The 25,452-nt window shown below is 32.3% G+C and overlaps 1 protein-coding gene across 3 annotated transcripts in view; it reads left to right on the forward strand.

The window, feature by feature from the left end:
• Window positions 1-25,452, forward strand: part of eas (ethanolamine kinase 1) — a 129,302-nt gene that overhangs the window by 56,638 nt on the left and 47,212 nt on the right. For all 3 annotated transcript variants that reach the window (XM_072534571.1, XM_072534570.1, XM_072534569.1), the window contains exon 2: window positions 24,222-24,372. In XM_072534571.1, coding sequence (XP_072390672.1) covers window positions 24,244-24,372 — 129 coding nt within the window. In that variant the 5' untranslated portion in view covers window positions 24,222-24,243. The remainder of the gene's footprint in view (window positions 1-24,221; window positions 24,373-25,452) is intronic.

The following is a 25,452-nucleotide window of genomic DNA, read 5'->3' on the forward strand; positions in this document are numbered from 1 at the left end:
CCTACCCGTTTCAGTTTTAAAAAAATCTCGCATTGTACGTGGACAGTTATCTTGGGAAAGGAAATATGCTTTTAGTCCGAATATATTTAGAATTTTCTCAATTGCCGGCAAAAGAGAAAGAAATCTGGTACTTCCATGTTGAATTAGGTTTTTATATTCCATACCTACACATTTACAGAATTCCTTTAACTGAGTTACTCGAACTGTATAGATATGAAAATGTTTATATATTTTGACAACTAGTGCTTCAATTTCGATTGGTAAACCATCCACAGCATTTTGAAGTGCATTGTGTACAATATGTGCGCCACATCCAATTCCTACAATATCTACACCGAGTTCTTGTTTAAGTCTTCTGTAAACATTATTTTGTCCTCTTCTATTCACACCTCCAAAATTTGTATTACAATAATAATTGTCGCCACAAAATGCAGCTACTTTTTTTGTAGTGTATCATGACGACGTAATGATATTTTGATTTAATATTTCCGATGTCTCACCCTGAACGGACTCAAAATTCAATAGTTTCACATGTACACCTTCTAATGGTAAAAAGTATCAAACAATAATCACAACACATTTAAAATGATCGAGTCACATTTGGTTCTGCAACCACAAATTTTGATTCAAAAAATTTTGAAATCAATTTCGACGTACAATCAGATGTTTTGAAGCTTATATAATGCATTGCCGTGTGGTAAGCGAATGTGGCCTCTTTAGCTGCAATAACTAAATCGTTTTAAATGGGATCATCATTAAAAAAAAAAAAAATTATAGAAGAAGTACTTCCAATCGCCGTTACACCAGTCTTGTGTTTTGCACACTTTAAATGATCTTTAATATCTGCTCGCCCACCGTGTGCAATTGAAAATTCTGACATTTCACATTTCAAAACATTTTTTTTCAAGTTCGCTTGTGAATTTGCAATTTCTTTTCGACATTTTAAATTAAACACAGCATTTAAATAAAACACAAAGTGTTTTCTTATTTTACCACCGTTCACAAAAAAACGAAATGTAATCACACTGCAAATGATTAGGGTGAACTGAGATCTGGTTTTTTTAATTCATCATTTGTTGATTTTTTTAATGTTTATATTCGTTAACGACTCACTGAAATAATGTGTTTAAGAAATGTGATACGGTGAATTGCTGAATTGGTCATTTTGATGATTTCGAGAATAAAGCACATCTTCTGTGGGAACCCTATTAAAATATCTTATCAATCAGACGCGCAGTCATCATTATTAGAATTGTTTATATAATACGAACGTAAATAATCTTATTTATTATCAGTAAATATGAATCCAGGAGGAAAAAAAATCATTCGAGTGAAATCACTTAACAAAAAAAAAAATTAAATTACGACAGTTTTGACAAACCGGGATAAAATAAAAAGCCGGCCAGGACTCCGGGACCGATGTCTAAAACCGGGACAATCCTGCTTAAACCGGGACGTATGGTAAGCCTACCCATATGCAATATTTCACTCAGAAAAAGTTGCGGAGTGTTAAAATTAAAACTGAATTTTTTAATTTTGCTAGAAAACGGTCTAACACTTTTTTCATGAAAATTTATATTATGTTTTAGCATACCATGTCCAATAAAACTAAAGTAGCGAAAATCTTTGTTTTTTCCGATTTTTCTAAATATTTAGAGTGGTCTCCAAACCTTCCCCCCTTCTTTGTAGTATAATATTGGATTAAAAACGGGACATCAATGAATGAAATTCCTATTTTAAAACCTTGTTGTCTGGTAGTATTTGTTTGTAAAATCATTAATTTAGAAGATACTTTTTAAATATCAATCTAAAATAATACAATATTAATTTTTGCAAACTAATATTGGTAGAAATAAATTGAAGATTTTTTCCACAAATTAGGATGGCGATCTTACTATCATTTAAAGTGTACTAATTAATATAATTAATTCCAATTCGAAGGACCACCCACTAACGTGGGAAATAAAAACACAAGCATTAAACAATACGTAATTTAATGATTAACTTTGTTACTACAACTAAGTTAAGATTTAGCCAAAGTTTCAGCGCAAATTTTTTATCTCTAAACCGCCGATCACTGTCCAATTTACACAAGTCCGCGAAACACCACACAATACCATTTTGTTACAGTTTAAATATGTTACTAATAAAATTGTCACATGAACCAAGGATGTTTCCTTCAGTATTAATATACTTATATAACAATAACTAGGTTTGACCAAGACGCGACCAGCTAAGCTGGGATACAGTTTGACACTGACTGATATGCGACAGTTGAAAACTCTAACCAAGACGCGACCAGCTAAGCAGGGATACAATGTGACACTGACTACGTAACTACTTTCAAATTATCACTGCGTCACCTATTAGGGGTCAGGGGAAATTTCTTCGAAATTTTTATAAGGTAGCAAAAACTCTCTTTTTAATGATCGATAACCGGGGATTTTCTAGGTACCAGTTTTCAATGGTTAAAAACAGCTTTTCAATGCTTTATACCAGCGGTTTCTTTGGAATTTGCTCGGAGAAAGTTACCTCGGTAAATCTTATGAAATTAGAAATTGCTTGCTACCAGTGGCGTAGCAACACTTGGATACATTTCTGTAAGAAACATGATTTGGAGTAAAAGAAGGAAAAATCAAAATGATATAGTTTGATACAGACTTAAACCAGAACTTTCTCCCAGGAGTAATAGTAGTAAGCAAAGTAATAGTAGTAATTGTTATAGCCGCTAAATCTAACAAAATGTTTCCTCTCGTATATGTGAAATGAGTCAGAGCGTACAAACTTCATCATCATCGTCACCCAGCCCTTTGAGTCCACTGCTGGATATAGGCATCCCTCATTTTTTTCCATTGTGCTCTATCTTAAACACTTTTCATCCAATTTCTTGACATTTTCTTGAGATCGTCAGTCCAACGAGTAGGGGGTCTTCCTCTGCTTCTTTTGTCTAACCTCGGCCTCCACTCAAGCAATCTCTTCGTCTACCTTTCATCACTAATTCGCGCAACGTCTCCGGCCCAGTTGCATTTCAGTGTGGCAATTCGGGAAATTACATCGGTAACTCCTGTTCTTCGTCTTAAGTCTTCATTTCTAACTCGGTCACGAAGCGATATACTCAGCATTGACCTTTCCATTTTCCTCTGAGCTATTTGCAGCGTTTTAGAAGTTGTAACTGTCAATGTCAAAGTTTCGGCACTATAGGTCATCACAGGCAACACACATTGGTCAAATATTTTACGTTTTAAAGAAATTGGTTTTAAGTAGTTTTTATTATTTAATGATGATACATTTTGGGCTATCAGTTTCAAAGGTTAAAATATTTGTTCTATTATCAGGCATTTTGGTTAGCGTTGATTAATATTTATTAACACCGATGGTGTACTATCTGGACCCGGTGCGTTTTTGTACTTTATAACTTCTCCTGTCTTTCTAAATTCCTCAATTATTAAATCTATCGTTGTCTCTTCAAATGTGGATTGTTTTAGTTTTACTTTGCTCTGAGAAGCCAACAGGTTTATTGCCACCTCCCATCTTATATTTTTCTCTAAACTATAAGCCATTTTCATCTTTATTGTTTTTTCGACTATTTTGTAGGCATCCTTCCATGTGTCTTTTTCTAGTGCTTTCCATAAAGTTTTCCTTTTTTTCTTGACAAACATTCCTTTTTAGTCTTGTTTATTTTCATCCATAGAATCTTTCTATTTTCTTTGTATTAATTTTTGCTTCTTGACTTTCACATCTTTGTGCCCTACTTCTTGTTTGTATATATTTTTTTTAGAGTATCTATTTCTTGGTTCCACCAATATGACACAGTGTATCGTCTTCTGTTCCTTACCAAATTCACTTTCCTACTACTACTAATTTTTATGTATTTTTCAATTCCCCTATTGTATCCATATCTTCCTTCTGTAACTCTTCTATTGTTTTTTGAGCAGCCACCCAGTTTACCTACTCCTCCTCTGATTCTACCAATTTTTTTGTCTGTTTTTATATTTATTTTACATTTTATGTATTTGTGAAATGTAAAAAAAGATGTAAATATTTGTGTAAATTTTATGCAAATAAACATAAGTAGCGGTTTCTAATTTACGCTGAGAAAAAGGCACATAGTAAAAGAAACTATACTACTTATTTAGCCATAATTGTTACAATAGTATATACTTTCTATGTTCTATACCGAGTAAGAATCGCATACAACAATCAAGTAAAACCGAAACGTGTAAAATATACACTCCGAACTTGTCGGAATATATTTATACTAAACCTTCTTACTCCTGTACGGTGCCACAGGTTATACTGTGTTAAGGTGTATATAAAACATTGAACCAAATTATGTAACGTTACAATCTGTTGATAGTAGGAACACCTAAAAATAACTTTTACATGTTTGTAAGATAAAAACCGTCGCGAAATAGTATAAAATGCCGGTTGTGTTTTATGTGATTGTGTCATTTCCAGTAAGATTGTTATTAACAGGTTTGTGCATTATAGTTTTCTAATAGTTATTGTGAATTTGAATGAAAATGTACTTTTCGAAAAGCTTTGTAAATAAATCATATCGCAATTGACATTAGATTTATAAGATAATCTAAATTTTATTTATAGTTTATAAATTTTTTCTGTTTAGTAACTTTTAATTTAACACGTTCGCGACGACGTGTACCGCCGGTGGTACATACCTAACTTTTCATTCAGCCGCTTGTGGCCACCGGTGGTACACGGTACGTTTCTATTTCTTAACTCTCTAAAACCTTGCAGTTAATAGATATTATGTTGTTTATATTGCGTACACACTTAAAGTATAGTTTTAAATATATGGGTTTGCCGCCGTTCTGACATATCATAATTTATATGGTCACAAATACTTTACTTACTTAAACAGTAGACCCATTTGTACCTTTCGGTGTTGGGCCTGGTCACAAATAAAGGGCAAAAAATTGCAGTAAAAATAGTCTATTAAAATTAAAACATTCTAGTATAACATAGATATTGTACAAAACTTAAAAGATTGTTCAAACATTATACAAAACTATACTAAACTTACAATCAAGATGCACTAGAAATAAACAAACCAAGACACGTTAAATTTTATAAGGAGCACTCCCAAATAATGATTTACAATGTGTATTCATTGTATAAATCCCAAATCATGATTTACAAAGTTTATACATTGTAAATCATGATTCTGGAGTGTTCCTAGTAATATTCAAGTGGGTTTGTGAATTTCATTAAAGCAAGGAAGGCACATAGTTGGTCTATCCTCACATGTATCGCAGTATGTACACACTCTTTTTGTTTTTGTTCGGGCTACTTTTGATCCCTGTGTATCCTGAATTTTCTTATAACATGAAAAGCAGCGTCTTCTTTTTTGTCGAGTACTACTTTCATATTTTTGTAACTTATGCTTTACCAGAGATAATTTTGGTTTTTTTCACTGGAACAATATCTGGTTCACGAGGACTTTCTGTAACTTTCCTTTGTAAAAGTCCTTCAATAATTTTTTCACGAATAGATAACATAATGCATGTTTTATAATTATTACGAAAATTATTAAAATGAACCCACGTATTTACTATGCATGTTCCAAGACAAATTTCGACACTTTCTTATACCACTTAATGCTTTTTCTTAACGGGGTATAATATGAAGACATTTGATCAAACAAGTCCACAAATTTCCTTGCCTTATTATACGCAATAACCTCAGGTGGTTTTAGAATGTTTTCACCTTGTCTATTTTTTTTCCTGTCGGTTGGAGGTTTACTGTACGGCTGGGAATTGCAATAATCATTAATACAGGACGTTTGTCCATCCATTTGGCAACTCTTATGCCCTCATAGTTTTGTTTTCCATATATTTGCCCTTTCTTCAATTTATTTGACATGCAGCTTTGAGATTTTTTTTTGTTAGATCTAAGCAGAAGACATCCAGGACACCAGTGCTCGTATTTCTTTAGTTTAAGTTTAATTCAAAATTTATTTTACAAAGAAAATTATTAAAAAAGTCATGTCATATTAAAGACAAACAAATAACATAATTATAACAAAATGCTAGAATGGAGTGGCCTATTGTTGTACGATACAGGTAGATTGTTTATCTATTAAAGATAACCAAAATCCATCGGAGTTAAAGCATAGAGAAGAGTTGCCAGAGACAGGGGCGAATGGAAGATTGTTCTGAAGAAAGCTTTGGCTCATAATAAGCTGTAATGCCACTGATGATGATGAACTCCATTCAAATGATAATGCTCTTTGTAATGGTCTGTAGATCAACAATACAATAAAATAAAGTGGCAATCTACTCAGTATATTGCCAAAAATCAAGTAGGCTGTGAAGACATGTCAAAATTCGTAGCAGACAGTATATATACATATATATATATATATATATATATATATATATATATATATATATATATATATATATATATATATATATATATATACTAAGGTACACTCGAAGAGTGGTGGGTTTTTCGGTCAAAGTGGAGAAATAAAAGACAAAGAAGGTGGCTACTTCATCTATTTATTGAAGACGTTTCGCTTTCTGCTCAGAAAGCATCATCAGTTCATCTAAAAAGAACAATATGAAACCAAACATCCATAGAGAAGTTACAACAAAAGTGTGTTACCTTACAAAGACATGTAGCAGTCAATGATGTTAAAAATATGAAAAAACTTACGAAACTGGACATTCAGAGTTAACGTTGTATAAAATAATTAATTGAAACTAGGTATAGTTTGCAATTTAACAAAATTAGCACAGCAAAAGAACATGTGATAAAAATACATGTATAAAAAAGTTATTATAAAAACTTAAGTAAAAAACATTAAGGTTTATTTTAAAGTGTAAAGAACTAAAAAGATCATACGAATGCACTTCCAACAAATTTATTTAATAAATTAGATTTTAATTTTAACTTTAGGTAACATTATAAGTTATTTAGATTAATAGTAATAACATAAAATGAAGTTACCAGTCTTTAGCTTACTGAGTCTCGCCGATAAATGAATTTACAGGTTTAACACCCACGAAAACACGTGAAAATAGGTGGCCTTGAGGTCAAAGTGACATAAACAGCAAGGCCACCTACCAACCTCTATATATAAGGCGGTATATTCAAAAATTGTGATAAATTTGGTTGACAGCTTGTCGTTAAAAAACCAAACAATGAAAGGAAAAGGTGGTTAAAATTACCACTCACCCCAACAGTGATTGATCTGTCAACAAAGAACAAAGCATGCGAAGTCAATCCAAAATATCATATATTATAATATTATGACGTCACTAGTTAGCCAGCTAACAGGTGAAGATTAATACAACTTCCACAGTCCAAAGGTTCAAACATTTAGGACCGTAATGAGAAAGATTCTATGAATCAATTTCAGTTTAATTTAATCAAACAAGTTTATCAAAAAGAACAATTACTTAATTATGTAAAAGTGATATTGACAAATATTAATAAAATATAAGTTGATAAAACTAAGTTAAGGAAGGAATAATTTATTTTATTTTATTTTTATTTAAATTTATTATGTGTCATTAGAATGGGAGATAACATCCTTACTACAAGTTGGTACAGGAAACCAATGGCCTCTAATAGGTTTCTCAACTACCACTCTTGTCATCCCTTTAAATATAAATTAAACCTTATTAAAGCTTTAAGCTGCAGGCTAAATAGACTGATACATCCGATTAATCGAAGGGAATCCTTTCAATTACTTAAAAATATTCTGATTGAGAATTCCTATCCATCCTCCCTTATTAATAAATACCTTTATACTCAAAGTTATGGCTCTTCTTTAAATGACATACCCAATGGTGACCAACTCAGAACAATATCAAATAATTCAATTAATAACACTGTTCTGCCTAATACTGTACTTGGGAATCCAACTACCCATTACTCATCTTTACCTTATTTTCCTCAAGTTACTGAGAAACTCGTTAAACTGTACAAACATAACAACGTACCGGTTAAAATTGCTATTAATAATGCTAAGACTGTCAGGAATTTGTTTTCTAAAACTAAAACACCTCTGTCCCTTCTGGAACAAGTTAATGTAATATATCATATACCTTGTGCTGAGTGTGATTCATGTTACATCGGTCAGACAGGGAGATCACTGAGAGGGCGTCTTACGACTCACCGCAGTGATATTAATTTAACATGCTATCAACACTAAGCACGAAGTAAACTTTAATGAAGTTAAAATTCTTGGCACTGAACGCAATCTCGTAAAAAGACAGTTTTTAGAAATGTGTTCAATATTAAAACATCCTAATACCCTTAATAAGAGAACCGACATTAGTAATTTGAGTCAAATTTATCATGCATTAATTTTACAGAATTAGGCTTGATATGTTGTTTACTTAAATTTTGTCCCACATTGGGGTTTTGTTATTACATTTTCATATAATAAATTTAAATAAAAATAAAATAAAATAAATTATTCCTTCCTTAACTTAGTTTTATCAACTTATATTTTATTAATATTTGTCAATATCACTTTTACATAATTAAGTAATTGTTCTTTTTGATAAACTTGTTTGATTAAATTAAACTGAAATTGATTCATAGAATCTTTCTCATTACGGTCCTAAATGTTTGAACCTTTGGACTGTGGAAGTTGTATTAATCTTCACCTGTTAGCTGGCTAACTAGTGACGTCATAATATTATAATATATGGTATTTTGGATTGACTTCGCATGCTTTGTTCTTTGTTGACAGATCAATCACTGTTGGGGTGAGTGGTAATTTTAACCACCTTTTCCTTTCATTGTTTGGTTTTTTAACGACAAGCTGTCAACCAAATTTATCACAATTTTTGAATATACCGCCTTATATATAGAGGTTGGTAGGTGGCCTTGCTGTTTATGTCACTTTGACCTCAAGGCCACCTATTTTCACGTGTTTTCGTGGGTGTTAAACCTGTAAATTCATTTATCGGCGAGACTCAGTAAGCTAAAGACTGGTAACTTCATTTTATGTTATTACTATTAATCTAAATAACTTATAATGTTACCTAGAGTTAAAATTAAAATCTAATTTATTAAATAAATTTGTTGGAAGTGCATTCGTATGATCTTTTTAGTTCTTTACACTTTAAAATAAACCTTAATGTTTTTTACTTAAGTTTTTATAATAACTTTTTTATACATGTATTTTTATCACATGTTCTTTTGCTGTGCTAATTTTGTTAAATTGCAAACTATACCTAGTTTCAATTAATTATTTTATACAACGTTAACTCTGAATGTTCAGTTTCGTAAGTTTTTTCATATTTTTAACATCATTGACTGCTACATGTCTTTGTAAGGTAACACACTTTTGTGTCTTCAATGATTGACGGTCGTACTCCTTTTCTCGATATATATATATATATATATATATATATATATATATATATATATATATATATATATATATATATATATATATATATATATATATATAAATCTGTATTGAATGTAACAATTTTTCCTTGATATAATTTCCATGAAATTATTTTTTCACAGAATGATTTTTAATTAATGCGAGTATGAGGTTATGGCGCAATAAATTGTTTACGATAAAAATAAGCAACTGACACTACCAGCACTAACCATATTTTAATTAATTGTTGTTGCCAATGTTTTTGTTAAATAGTTTTGTAGTCAATAATATACTTCTACAATTACACAGAAAAAACAACAATTAAAATAATGTTATTACCGTCTGTCCAGTTTTAATTTATATAGTTGGGTAATTCGTTGCGTTTATTTAAATATGTATTTGTGTAAGCTGCTCGAAGAAAGTTGGATATATTGTTGGAAAGTCTTTAAATAACATTAATTTTCAACATAAATGTGAAACAATTCTTTATAATTAAATAAAATACCATTAGTACATTTAATTTACGCCAAAGCTACCAAACTTTTTTAAATAAATGATTTTTTTTTAAATATAATAATATTTAATTTTTTTTATAACTGTAGGGTTTTTCTTTGTTGTCTAGGGTTTAATAATTATAGGCCACGGGTCGATTCGAATTGAAACAAACACTTTATTGTTAAACTCGTAAATTACAGGAATGAAGAATGAATATACAACTAATGTAAACAGTAACTACTTATAACTTGAAATAGGTCCGCGGCTTAATAGCAAAAATATGAACTTCTTTCGTCGTACGTCGTATAGAGATGAGATGCCGTCATATGCATATCAACTCTTCGTCTTGAGTGCTCTACTTACACTGTGTACTCGACCCCCCGTCGAGCTACCATCATACCGCGTTTTATGTTTTTTCAGCAATGGTACTTAACTCTGGCTTTCGGCTCGTGGTTCGTGATAAATAGAAGTTATTGGTAACGGAAATAATTTTAATAAGTTTATTTGATGACGAATGCAATCCTACACTCGGCCATCCTCTTCAGAATCCGACTCGGATTCGTCGCTTTCATTGTCGACCCACGGTTTAAGATACTCAGCACACGTTGATGTTCGCATTGGCTCCTCATGCTCACCAATCTTAACAACATCGTAACGATCGTTATCTTTAACCTTGACAATTTCGTATGGACCTAAGAACTTTATCTTGAGTTTAAGTCCTGGGCCGAACTGGGTTCTTTTTATTGCAACTAAATGTTTTTCTTTATAAATTTTTGCTCGTTTTCTTCTAGAATTATACCCCTTTTTGTTTTCAGCTTGTACCTTACATATTTGTTCTTTACATCTTTCTCGAAGTTCTTTTCTTTCTTCATCATATATTTTAATCACCTCTTCCTCTATGAGTTCTCTGATTCGAATGTCTTCTTTATTTTTCATTTTTACGCCAACCAATACTTCGAAAGGTGTAGTACCTATACTTCGTTGATAGGTAGAGTTCAATGCATTACTGTCAACATTTTTATACCATTTCGTAGGTTCTTCTAAACTCAATTTGGTAAGAACAGGGATGATTGTTCTATTCACTCGTTCAACCTGACCGTTTCCTCGTGGTACTCCAGTTGTGACTAGAACATGTTGAATGTTTTCTTGTTGGCAATATCTTTTAAATTCCTCTGATCGAAATGCTGTACCTCGGTCGGTTATCATTTGAGAACGGTTTCCAAATATTCTTCGTTGCTTTTCAAGACAACTTATAACTTCTTTCTTCGTTGTCGACTTCGTCGGGTAAAGCCAAACAAATTTGGTAAAATCGTCTAAATAGTAAATTACATATTTTTGAGCCGTCAATTCTCTAAAAATGTGAGCAATAAACCTCTGAAATACTTCTGGGCTGTTACACAGTCCAAATGGACACTTGAGGAAATCAAACTGTCCGCTGGGCGTCACGAACGATGTGTACTTAGTACTACTAAATTCTACGGGAACATGAAAAAATCCGTTCTTTAAATCAATCGTACTAAAAATTTTTGCACTTTGTAAACAGTCAAGCACGTCTTCAACGAGGGTAAGTGGGAATCTGTCTCTTATTATGTTTTTATTTACTTTTCTATAATCGCAGCAAATTCTTGTGCGACCGTCCTTCTTCTTTACCAATACTATTGGGCTGGCAAAATCTGAACAACTAGGTTTAATTATACCTTCGTTTAACCATTCATTTATCTGACTGTCTACCTCTTCTTTTTCAGAAACAGATAATCGTCTGGGTCTTTCATAAATCGGTTCCTCGCTTTTAAGGACAATTTTCATTTCAATTTCTGTCGTCTTCGTTTTCTTTGGTTCATAACTTTCCATTAACTGTCTAACAATTTCTCTGTGTTTTTCGTCTTCAATGTGTGCTACTTTTACTTCATCTTCTTTATCTTTTTCGTCAAGCATAATGTGCATAATAAAGTTTTCGTTCGTCCTCTTATGCATTACTATCCCATCATCTCTTATACTAACATATGCTTGTTGTAAAATATTATTTCCAATTATTGCTTGAAAAGATGTCGCGGCTTTTGGGATAATATGAAATGTTAGATCAAACTTCTCTTCGTTAACGTCAGCTTGTGTAGAGAATGATCCTAATGTGTTAACTTTCGCATTTTGTCCTAAGCCTTTCAAAATTATGGTGTTGGGTGTTAAACAAATATCGTTAAAGAATGTATCGTAAACATCTTCTCTTATCGTACATATATCACTTCCTGTGTCAAATAAAGCTGTTAGTGTGATCTGATTAATTGTTAGCTTAACCGCTGTTTTTGGCTGAACCTCAATTACATTTAAAGCTGTGTTTTCTGTAGTAGCCTTCGTCGAATTTTTATTGGGACATTTACTTGAAACATGCCCATATTTGTTGCAACCAAAGCACTTCGTTCCCTTAAACTTATCTGGGCAATCCTTAGATTTATGACCTCTACTTCCACAATTAAAACAAGTAATGTTGTTTTCTCTTTTCAAGTCGTTCTTCTCTCTTTTGTCCTTTCTAACGATGTCTTCGTTTTTCTTAAATCCTTCTTTATTTGCTCTAAAGACTTGAGCTTGTCCAGTAGCCTTCTTACCGCGTATCCTCTCATATAGTTTAATTTTCTCCTTAAACTCTGCAAAATTTTTTGCTCCATATAGCACTAGTTTATTGGATGATTCGTCTTGTATTCCATCAATTATGTATTGCATAACAACTTCTTGTTCTAAGTAAGCTCTATTAGCTATTTCTCTCATTTTAATCATGTATTCTTGTACAGTCTCATCAAATTTTTTTCGTCTCGTCATCAACATTTTATGTATCTGCGCACTATTTACCTGTTCTCCAAATTCTTCTATTAAACGTCTCTTCAATTCAGGCCAATTTCTGATGCCTTTTTCTGACTGCACAAACAATTTGGCGAGTCCTTTTAAACATTTTTTTGCATAGATTAATTTTTGCAGGTTGTTCCACCCTGTTATCTCAGCTACTTCTTCAAATTCGATAATCCACGTGCGAATAGGATATTCGTCTTTTCCATCAAATGATCTTATGCTGTCCTCCACGTCTCTAAAACTTAATGCAAATGATTCTTGTCGTCTTATACCAGTCGCTCCAGTATTCACGGATCTAACTTCAGCGTCATTCCTTGCGCTATAACTCCTTTGTCCAATTTCTTCATGTATGTAAATATCTTCGTCATCTCGCCTTTCTTCGTATTTTCGTCTCTCTTCGTCATTATTTCGTTCATATCTACGTCTTTCATCACATATTTGTCGTCCTTCGTCATAATTTCGCTCTTCGCGTCTTCGTCTATCCTCGTCGTTTCTTCTCTCACGTCTTCGTCTTTCTTTTTCTTCACGTCTTTCGTCTTCCGAACGTCTTTCATCGTCTTCCCGTCTTTCTTCTTCTAATCGTCGTTTTTCTTTTTCACGTCTTTCATCGTCTTTCCGTCTTTCTTCTTCCAATCGTCGTTTTTCTTTTTCACGTCTTTCATCATCTTTCCGTCTTTCTTCTTCCAATCGTCTTTTTTCGTCTTCCAGTTGCGTTTTTTCGTCTTTCAGTTGTCTTTTTTCTTCCTTTCGTCTTTCGTCGTCTTCATCTATATCTGATACGTCATCCTCCTCTTCGTCGTCTTCAGTTTCGTCGTCGTTAATAAAGGTATTCAAAAATGAACAAATACGGACAACCACGTCATGCTTTTCATTTTTATAATTTAAACCAAGAATTTGGCATACCGCAATTAAATCAGGAAGATCAAAATTTTCACTTACGTCTTGACATTTACTCAAAAATTGTTCGGAAGTGTCGTCAAGCCGAAATCCAGGAAAAGCACGCAAAGCTTTTCTAGTTTTTCGAGGTTCACCATCAGTGGTAAAACAAATATAATGTAAAATTTTAGCAACTCTCAATTTAGCATGAGTAATATTATAGCCAATATTACCGATAGAACCCAAAGTTGCCATAATAATAAAATATTTTTTTAAAAAAATATCCAACAATACCGAAAATATATGTAACTACATATAAACTATAAACATGCAAAAAATTAAACCTTTTCAAAAATGATTATTGTCTTTTAATAACCATAACGCATATTTGTGCTATCAAACCTACATAAATTATCGTTTTCCTAATCTAAAACAGAAATATATCGTCGACAAAAAATAGGAGTAATAAAATTTTTATTATAATTGATTTCTATTTATTACGGAATTCACTCTTAAGACTCATAAACGTTTAAAAACCGGATACCATAAATGTTCAAATAATGTATGAAAATGTTTTTATTATAGTCACAAAATTAAATCTAGGTCAAGTAAAAATAGTTCATTCATATAATAAGAAACACGTGCGTCTTTACTGAGAGTTCATCTACTATACTATTAATTCTGTTATATAAACAAATGCAAAACTTTCAAATCACAAATGTCATATAAATATAAATAACGTTATCTTCTTTGTCTTTATCTTATTTGCTTGGTAGAATGTTGAAAAATAACTCTTACCTTAGCAAATCATCTTTAATAGTTTTTTAATTTGTTACCATCTTTCATCGGTTGAGATTTTATCCTCTTTGCTCCTGTTTCTCGTTCTTGGCACATCTACTTGAGTTGGTATTGGTAAACAAGGCGTTGTTGTGTCGTCAATCATATAATATCCTGTTCCTCTATCCTTTATCTGCTATCCGCTATCTGCTATCGTTCATCGTTCATCGTTTATCGTTTATCGTTTATCGTTTATCGTTTATCGTTTATCGTTTATCGTTCATCGTTCATCCCGGACAGGCCCCCAAAATGTAGGGTTTTTCTTTGTTGTCTAGGGTTTAATAATTATAGGCCACGGGTCGATTCGAATTGAAACAAACACTTTATTGTTAAACTCGTAAATTACAGGAATGAAGAATGAATATACAACTAATGTAAACAGTAACTACTTATAACTTGAAATAGGTCCGCGGCTTAATAGCAAAAATATGAACTTCTTTCGTCGTACGTCGTATAGAGATGAGATGCCGTCATATGCATATCAACTCTTCGTCTTGAGTGCTCTACTTACACTGTGTACTCGACCCCCCGTCGAGCTACCATCATACCGCGTTTTATGTTTTTTCAGCAATGGTACTTAACTCTGGCTTTCGGCTCGTGGTTCGTGATAAATAGAAGTTATTGGTAACGGAAATAATTTTAATAAGTTTATTTGATGACGAATGCAATCCTACATAACTGTGTTCTTCGAGCTTACAAAGAATGCCTTTTTGTATCGGCATCATTTAATTTTGCCGCGAAGAAAACCTGAGGATGCATAGTAAATTGTATTATGCGTACCTGGTCGTCCGTGGTAGAATAAATTGATTGTAAGTTCCTTATTTTATTTCTCTCTACCTAAATTAAAAATAATTAAGTATAAAAAAGGACAAGTACAATATCAATACTAACTTGACAGTGCATATCTTTCAAATACTTTAAGTACTAGTGAACAAATCCCCTTCGTTGGCTCAGTGAAGATGTTCGTTCAGTTGTAATGGAAACACCAAATAATAGTAGCAGAGTTTATTGTAGAGACGTACACTATGGGTGTAGACCCGGGATTATTTTGAGTAGAGACTGATGAAGTTGATCGTTGAAGACTATCAAGTTCGTTGAGTGAATATTGATTGAATGCCTCTCTAGGCAAGAGATCTTAGTTTTATATAAACTTTAATTGGGTCAATATTTTCGCGGACCTCGCGTGACATGTGTATTTAATTTATGGAAATAGTTTAACTTTGTCAGCACTTTTGACTGATGTCCAAATTATATTATTGATAATTGACCAAATGTGTATGTAACCTAATTAACTACGTGTGTGTATTTAATAACAAATAGATTCATTCGGTCTACTGGGTGATAAAATTATACTGTCCAATTTCGGATATGAATTCTAAAGATTTGATATTGGACAACTAGCAAGTTCTTAAAGTTGACACCATTTATCTATCGTCCGTCGGCAAATTCAAACAAAAATATAACTTCCAGACCATCTTTTACCACCTTTAGTCCAGACAAATTAATATATGTACTTAATATATTTTTTACCACCAAAAAGAGATGTTTTAACCAAATAATGCTTCAAATATAATGTGCACAATAATTTTGAATTACGTTCCGCTAATGAACTTGCTTTTTTGTCCTTAAAAGTAGAAAAAAGTTTTAATTATATTGATTAATATTTCGTATAATTAATAGAAGACTTCTACGAACAACTAGAAATCTTAATTAAGGCAACCAAAAAGAATGAAATAACACTTATAATGGGAGATTTCAACGCGAAAGTAGGACGAGGCAAAACAGGAAAGGTAGTGGGAAATTTCGGACTTGGTGAAAGAAACGAAAGAGGAGATCGTCTAGTTCAATTTTGCCAAGAACACAACCTAGTACTTACTAACACTCTCTTTAAGCTCCCGCACCGTAGACTCTATACCTGGAAATCACCGGCAGACTCACCTGGTAAAATAATCAGAAATCAAATAGATTATATCGCTGCACCAATCAGGTTTGGAAACTCCATCAAAGCCGTAAAAACTTACCCGGGTGCGGACGTAGCATCAGACCACAATCCGGTGGTATGTAAGTTTGAAGTAAAGTTAAAAAAGCCAAATGTAAAGAACAGGCCCGAAACGCTAGATATTAGGAAGCTTTCCAACAATAATATTAAACAACAGATGCAGGAGAATTTAAATACCGAAATATCAAAAATCCTTAAAAATAACAATGAACCGCTGGAAAAGTGGAGTGAAATTAAAGAAGAGATTAGGACTTCAAGCACTAAGTTATTACTACCTGATAAGAGAAAAAAGAAAGACTGGATGACTGCAGAAATCCTTGACATGATGGAAGAGAGACGGATATATAAAACTAAAGATACTGCCAAATACCGCGAAACCCATAGACGAATTAGAGCTGAGATAAGAAAAACTAAAGAGAAATGGTTCTCGGAGAGATGCGAAGAAATCGAACAGTGCGAAAAGGTATACGACTATCACAATATGCATAAGAAGATAAAGGAACTCACAACAAAGAAAAGCTACAATATTTTATCGAAAGGGCTATGCGATGATAATGGAAATCTACAACTAGACCCCGACAAAATAGTTAGAATCTGGGAAACTTATGTGGAACAACTGTTTAATGATGACCGTCCTAGTGGGTATACACTGAGCAATGATGATACTGGCCCTTCTATTATAAAATCAGAAGTGGAGAATGCTATAAAGGGTCTTAAAAATAACAAAAGACCAGGCAACGATAACGTATACGGGGAAGTATTGAAAATGCTGTGCGAAACAAACAGTCAATTTCTAGACTCACTCGTCAGACTCTTTAACAATATTTATAACAGCGGGGAGTTTCCTGAAGACTGGCTAGAGTCGACTTTTGTTGCCATACCGAAAAAACCAAAAGCAAAGTCTTGTGATCAACATCGGATGATAAGTCTAATTAACCACATTTCGAAGGCATACACCAAGGTTATTTACAACAGAATAAGCAAAAAATGCGAGGATAACATTGGAGATTCGCAGTTTGGGTTTCGGAATTCTCTTGGGACAAGAGAAGCACTTTTTAGTCTACAGGTACTCATCCAGCGCTGCAGAGATATGAACAAAGACGTGTACATATGCTTTATAGACTACGCAAAAGCATTCGATAACGTAAAGCACGAAAAGATAATTGAAGTTCTCCATAAGATCGGAGTCGACTACAGAGACATTCGAACAATAGCGAGTCTCTATTGGGGCCAAACAGCTAAAGTGAAAGTAGGATCTACATTGACCAATAAAATTGAGATCAAGAAAGGGGTACGACAGGGCTGTATCTTGTCTCCTATTGTCTTTAATATATACTCAGAAGAAGTATTTAAGACAGCGCTGGAAGAAAGCACAGAAGGCATAAAGATAAATGGAGAAATAATTAATAACATAAGGTATGCTGATGACACTGTGATTCTAGCAAGTAGCATGGAGGAATTGAGTTGCCTAATGAGTAAGATACAAAACACAAGTGCACAATACGGACTCAGACTAAATATCACAAAAACCAAATGGATGTTAGTAAGCAAAACCCAACAACCACCACAGCAACTGATATTAGACAATGAAAGAATTGAACACGTGGATTCGTACATCTACTTGGGAACAACAGTTAACTCAAATTGGGATCAAGCGAAGGAAATACGTATAAGAGTAGAAAAGGCAAGAGCATCGTTCACTAGCATGAAGCAAATTTTCACCTCTAAAAGCCTCACCCTACCTCTCAAAATTCGACTTCTGAAATGTTATGTATTCCCGGTTTTGTTATATGGAATGGAGGCGTGGACAATGACCGCAACATTGATGAAAAAAGTAGAGGCCTTCGAAATGTGGGCTTACCGACGTATATTACGTATATCCTGGACTGAGCACGTGACTAACGAAGAGGTACTACGCCGGATAGGTAAAGAGAGAGAGGTAGGAATAAGTATAAAGAAAAGAAAATTGGAATACTTGGGTCACGTTATGAGACATAATAAATATAGAGTACTACAACTGATCGTTCAAGGGAAAATAGACAGCAGAAGGGGTCCAGGGAGGAGAAGACACTCGTGGCACCAAAACTTGAGGCAATGGTTCGGATTGTCATCTGCTGAACTATTCAGATCTGCCGCAAACAAAGTCAGAATAGCCATGTTGATTGCCAACGTTCGGAACGGACAAGGCACATGAAGAAGAAGAATATTTCGTCCAAATATAATCATCTAACAATTTTAACTATACTAATGCCCAAGTAGTATCAATTTTCAAGTTTTAAAGTGATTCATTTACGATGAGTAATCTGGGTGTAAAAATACATGGTGGTGGCGAGATGGGTTTCATACAGAATGCCCTTCTGATTTTTAAGACAGGAGATTATCATGATGATATGAATTCAGAAAATTATGAAAAATGGATAAAAGAACAGTTAATCCCCAATTTGCCTGTTGGATCTATTGTTGTTACTGATAATGCGTCAAATCACAAAGTACAAATTAATGAAACACCCACCAGTAATTAAAAAAAAATGGAGATGATAACTTAGTTGATAGAAAAAAATTTACCATTTGTAACGTCAATGTTAAAACCGCAATTGTATAAAATCATCAAACAACACAAACAAGATCACATTCAATATAAATGTGGACATGTTTCTTTAAAACTGCCGCCATATCATTCAGACTTGAACCCTATAGAAATGGTTTGGGCGCAAATAAAAAATTAAGATGCAAAACAAAACGTTTATTTTAAGTAAGAAATAATTACTGAATAATTAAGAATTCATTTAAATGATTCTAATGACGACGAGAGTGCATCTGATTATGAAAGATGCACTGTCGTCGTCACTGATCTGATATAATTTAACATTACTGTGTCAACAAACTGTATGTATGGTATGTGTGTATTATTTTTTTACTTTATTACAATCATTTTGTATATTCTTCTATTTAACTTTGTGACGTTTAAGTGAGTAATAATATAAATAATAAAGGTTTTAAAGTTAAAACAATCTTTGTAATTAATATTTATTAATACTGTAGTATGTAATACGTATTTCTGGTTTCACATACAGACAATATATCTATGTGATATATTATAATAATATGTATTAAAACGTAGTACAATATTGCCAAAAAAATAATCTAATACCATTGTTTCATAAATTGTGTGTACACATCTTTAACAATTTGATTTAAATCATAAGTATTTTTTGGAACGCCACTGCTTTGTTTGGTGAGTCTTTACTGTTCCTAGAAATTTCCGCCACTACAGTTGAAACATACTCTAATATCTACAACAAGAAATTGAAAAGTTAGAAGAAAAACATGACATAATCAAAATAAAACATTTTGCAGAGAGATAAGTCAACATAAAAGAGGCTCCTATATAAGGACACCCAATTTCGTGAGAGATACAAATGGGGAAATGCTTACCGCCGAAAATAAAGTAATAAAAAATTGGGCTAAATATTTTGAAGAACCTCTGAATGTTACTTATGAAACAACGTAGTTGTTGTGATGCAACAAATTATTTTTTCGGAGACGATATAGATGGGATTATCAAAAAGAGAGAGATACAAAAAGGGAGAGATTGGCAAGATAGGCAAATACAGGGAATGATTGGATGAAAGAAACTGAAACAAATATTATCTCATTTAACGATTGTTATATCTATATTTTTCTACAAATGTAGTTTTCTATAAATTAAATTAGTTTAATACCTTACTTCAATAATTTTATTAATGCATTTTGTTAGTTTATTGCTAATGGTGTGGAATTTGTGTCGCAATCATTAGCGCGTTAAATTATTTTAAAGTAAGTTTGTGTTTTACATTTTCACTTTGTAGAAATAATATTTTGTGTTATAGTAGGTTAACTGTACCCGAACATCCTATGTTTTGTTACTGTAATAATAGAAATACATAAACTAATACAATGTTATCTATAACTACATTGTCAGAGTTATTTGCGTTAATTGACTTGGCATTAATAAATTTTTGTCATTTTAATAGCACATTTCTTGATAAGCTGTATAATAGATAAATCTGTCATAAATAGTTTCTTTACGCTCATTCTGATTCGATTAACATTTTTTTCACCATAAAATGAACAAGTTTTTATTACTTTAGGAGAAAATGGTACCACATATAGAAAAATAAAATTAAGTTATAAAAGTTTAAACATTTTATTTTTATAAAGGGCATTTAATACAGGAAACGATAAGACGAAATAAAATTCACAAATAGTTATTTCAAGACTAACAAAATGGCAACAGGATAAATCAATTTATTAACAACACATTGTTGTTGGATATAAAACACGTTTGACAAAGTTTCATTTTTGATATACGGTTAAAGAGGTATGACGTTAAAGAGATCGGACATAATGCATTAAAATTTTCCAAAATATGCTCATATATACGCACACGTCTTTGCAAACATATGCATACTTTTTATTGAAATATGAAACATTTTTTAAATACCCATTGATTATATAAATAATAAACCAACCAAAAATGGATGTCAGTCAGTAGTTGCATTACAAAACATTTTCAAATATCACTTTATTCTGTTAGTTCTATTTACATAAACATTTATAGACAAATATTTTTATACTCGTAAAATGAAGACTATAACATGAAAAACATACATTTACGAATTAAGAGTACTGTTGTAGCTTACAACAAGATGTTTTTCAAGATTGTCTACCACAAAATTATGTTTTCTGTCAGATAATATGTATTTTTTTTTTCAAAATGACCTATCTGTATCTAACGATGTTATCTGTGTATACTTCAGGGTACTTATTAGAGTATACTCAATATCTAAATTAGTAGTGACATTGAGACTACCATTTAAAATTTTTCCACGTCTATTCTAGTAAATAACCATAATGTTTTTGAAATACATCGTTACATTTTTTTTAATGTCACCAATATTTTCTTGTACTCTGTGTATTTCATTTTTAAATCTCTCAGCCGATTCTACAGCTTTAGTAAGTGGCATTCCTTACGCCTATAAACTTAAAATAATTCGGCTTACGAATCCGTGGTTAGACTTAATACATGCTAATTCGAACTTTAATGAAGCTTTTCTTTTAATCTCTTGTCACTTTTTTATGGCAATGTTAAATTCGTCATCAAAATCCATTATTAACTCTTTCACTGAGGTGAATTATTATAAATAAAAGTTGCAGCGTTGAGCTATGTTACACATCGTGTAATTAGCTACTCGAGTAGTAGAGGAACATTTGGAAACCTGTCCTTATATACTTGAACTTTCAAAGAATCTTTAAGAAAAATTTTTATTAACGAAATGACATATGAAAATTGGAATCTTATTTCTTTTGTAACCCTGTTTAACCTATGAACCTATTTAAGCTAAATAAAATCTCTTAATAACAAAATTCGGAAGAACAAACATCTACGACTAGACACAAAAACGATAATCTATAAAGCAGCAATTAGACCTATATTAACATACACGGCGGCGACAAGATTTAACACATCTAAAACGAGACGACTACTAGAAACAACAGAGATGAAAATACGTTGACGAATGTCAGGGAAAAAGTCTGTTGGACAGGGAGAGAATCCAAAACATAAGAAGAGCATGCGATATAGAAGACATAAATGAATGAGTGACAAAACAGAAACAGGTGTGGAACGAACACACTAGTAGAGTGGCAGAGGATAGGATAGTACGAATAGCACGAGATAAGTCACCCAATGGACGAAGAAGTATTATATATATTGTGGCTAAACACCCCACACGGGGTTACGGCGCTTAAGCTCTCTAGATCACGAGGTAGATCAGTCCTCATTTTCTTTATTTAATTTTTCCTGTTATTTTTCTCCACTGTTTCCTATCTCTGGTTTTTTCTCTTCATTGCCTTACGCCCACCCTATTTGTTACTTCTTGTAGCCATGTAGATGTTGGTCTTCCACGTCTTCTTTTACCAGCTGGTGTCCATTCCAATATTGAAAATATTGTCGTAGATGGTCCTGATCGCCATATATGTTCTAACCATTTTGCCCTTTGCTGTTTTATTTTACAAACTATATCCTCTTTAATTTCGTTTAGTAGTTCATGATTCGTTCTTTGTCTATATTGGTTTTCATTAATTTTTATTGGTCCTAATATTGCTCTTAGTATTTTCCTTTCTAGCATTCTAAGGTCTTCCTCTTGTTTTTTTGTCATGCTAAGGGTTTCGGCAGCATACATCATAGTCGGTTGAATTATTGTTTTATATATCTTCATTTTCGATTTCTTGCTCAGTAATTTATTTTTTAGAAGTTTTTTATTTGCATGGTATGTCTTATTTGCTGTAATTATCCTTTCTTTAATTTCTGTTTCCCTTTCTCCATTGTTTGTTATTAATATTCCCAAATACTTAAACTTTTCTACTTCTTCAAATATATATTCTCCCAGTCTAGTCTTGATTTATTACTAAGCCCATTACTTTCCCTTCTGCTACCAATTCTTTTAACATACTTTCCATTGTTTTTCTGTTCTTTGTTATTAACACAACATCGTCGGCATATGCTATTATTTGTCCCTCTCTCGTTCTAAGTGTACCTTTGTTGATTTTTCTGACTATATATTCCAGGGCAAGATTAAACAGAGTTGCAGATAATGAATCTTCTTGACGTACACCTTTAGTTATAACAAATTCTTCTGTGTCTCCTTCTTGTGTTTTTACAGTTACTACAGTTTTGCTCATTGTTATTTTTATTACGAAGAAGTATTGATAGACCAAAAAAAAAAAGATAGTGCTATAATTTAAACAATTTAGGAGGCTAATATTGAAGAACAAACAGGCTTTAAAGCTTACATACAAGAAGGAAGAAGAAGAAGAAGGTACAATTTCAGGAAAAAACAATTCATCCAAATTTCGGTTACGAACCGTACAGTTGTAACAGTATTGGATTTATCCAGCTGCTTACAGGTAATCAAATAGGATTAATTTGCAGACGAATTACCATCTAAAACACCAATTAGAAGATTTGTTATAATATATCGTCCGAAAGAATCAGAAATTGATAATCTCTTTGATAACTTCCATTGTTTCCAAATAAACATTATGTAGTGGCGGTAAGTTTTTTGTAAAAAAAAATTTAAAGGTTTTGTTCTGTAATTTTTGAAAAGAAGTATTGGCAGAAATGAAAGTCGTATACAATTCAGCATTAAAATCGAGCTGAATATTCTATTATGACGAAAGAAATTTCTTTTCAATCAAGAGCTTCTCCATAAGTCGCTTTTAAGAGACCTAATAAGGTCGAAATACGTATAAGCGAATGGCAGGAGCCCTGCTTTGAAGTTAAATCTCAAATGTCTTTCTGCTATATTTATTTACTCAACTTCGTGAGTACTAGAAACTAATTTGCAAATAATTTTTACCGTGGTGGATCGACAGGTCGTGGAATGCAAATTGTAGACTCCCCTTGTCGACTAATTCATCAATCTGTCTCCTTTGTATTTATTTTGAAGAAAGCTCATTAGGCGATTATCGGAATTTTAGTTTCGCCAAGTAAGAAGTCTTCAGATTTATATTGTGATTATTTCTTTTCGATTGCACAAGTACTTTTTTCTAAACTACACAACTTCAGCTACAAATTCCACTAAACGCCGTCTTCGTTGAAGCATTTCCCGTTGAAAACATACGTGGTATCATATCTTATTTTTATGTAGCCAACAATAATTGATTGTTTTAACTTAAAAATACGTTTTAAACCTTTTTAAATTATTTTTATTTTCTGTTAGGCATATTTTTTTAATAAACAAGTCCTTTTCATTACAGGTAGCTGAATATTACAGTACACATGAATTTCAAAACTCAAGAAGTACCACATGTAAATGTGGAAGTAAGTGAAAATGATATCCAAAATGGGGCCTTGCAAATTTTGAAAGTGATTAGACCAAATTGGGAAGAAAGTAGCATAACATTTAAGGTAAGTTTTGAAAGCTTAATATTTAGTTGTAGGTATCATTAAAAAAACACATTTCATCGTATTATGTATATTACAAATATATTATGAAGTAATTATATATTCGGTCTGATAGGTTACTAGTAACGTACCTATTATGTTGAGGTACTCTGCACTATTTCAATTTTTTGGTATTTTGGAACTCTTCAAATAATTCGTTCCCACCTCTATATTTAATAGTTATGCCGATCAATATCGGATTGTACCATTTTTTTTGTTGATATACAATCTCGTAATTATATTATTAACTATTGTTCTGAAGGTATTTTCTTGTGACATTTCAGTTAATTTACTATTTTTATTTTGTTTAATTTTTATTTTGAGAATTATTTCCGAAGTGGAAATCGAAACGTCAAAATAAACTAAAATTATGGTTAGCTCCCAATAAAAATAGCAAATTATGTTATCAACTATTACTGTACTTAAGTTCTTTGATGAACTTGACTTTAGCGTTTTCTCTCTTGCGCTCTGCCTCTTTCGCGCACTCTCTCTCTGTCTCTGTGAAGACACACAGTGAAACGTGAAAGTTCAAATCGTGGTTATACCTTGAATTTGCGGGACGACTATGTTTATCTACTAAAAGTGCAATGTGCAGTATCCAAGTTTATTAATACTAAAGTAAAAACGTCCTAGGTTATCTTTATCTTACATATTTTTGATACTCTTATAGTCAGTTGTTTATTTGGAATCCTATTTAGTATTTTTCAGAAACAATGCATTTTTCAGTCTATATCTCATACATCCATATGTTTTAGGGCATTCCCTTGTCTCTTATACCTTGGGACTTTCATGTTCACATTATTTTTACAATGTAATTATCTGACGTTCTTTCTAAATGACCTAGTCAGTTTTGTCTTTGTTACTTTAAATTTAACGATATTTATGTCACTTATTAGGTTGTCTAGTTTATGCTTCATTTTATGTCTGTATGCTTCGTCCTTGTAATGAATTGGACCAAATATCATTCTTAATAATTTGCGCTCCAGATTCATAATTCGTTGAACATTTCGAAATTGAAAAACGGCGCAACAGCTTAAACACGCG

This window comes from Diabrotica undecimpunctata, chromosome 6, assembly GCF_040954645.1.
Source record: "Diabrotica undecimpunctata isolate CICGRU chromosome 6, icDiaUnde3, whole genome shotgun sequence".
Lineage (NCBI taxonomy): Eukaryota > Metazoa > Arthropoda > Insecta > Coleoptera > Chrysomelidae > Diabrotica > Diabrotica undecimpunctata.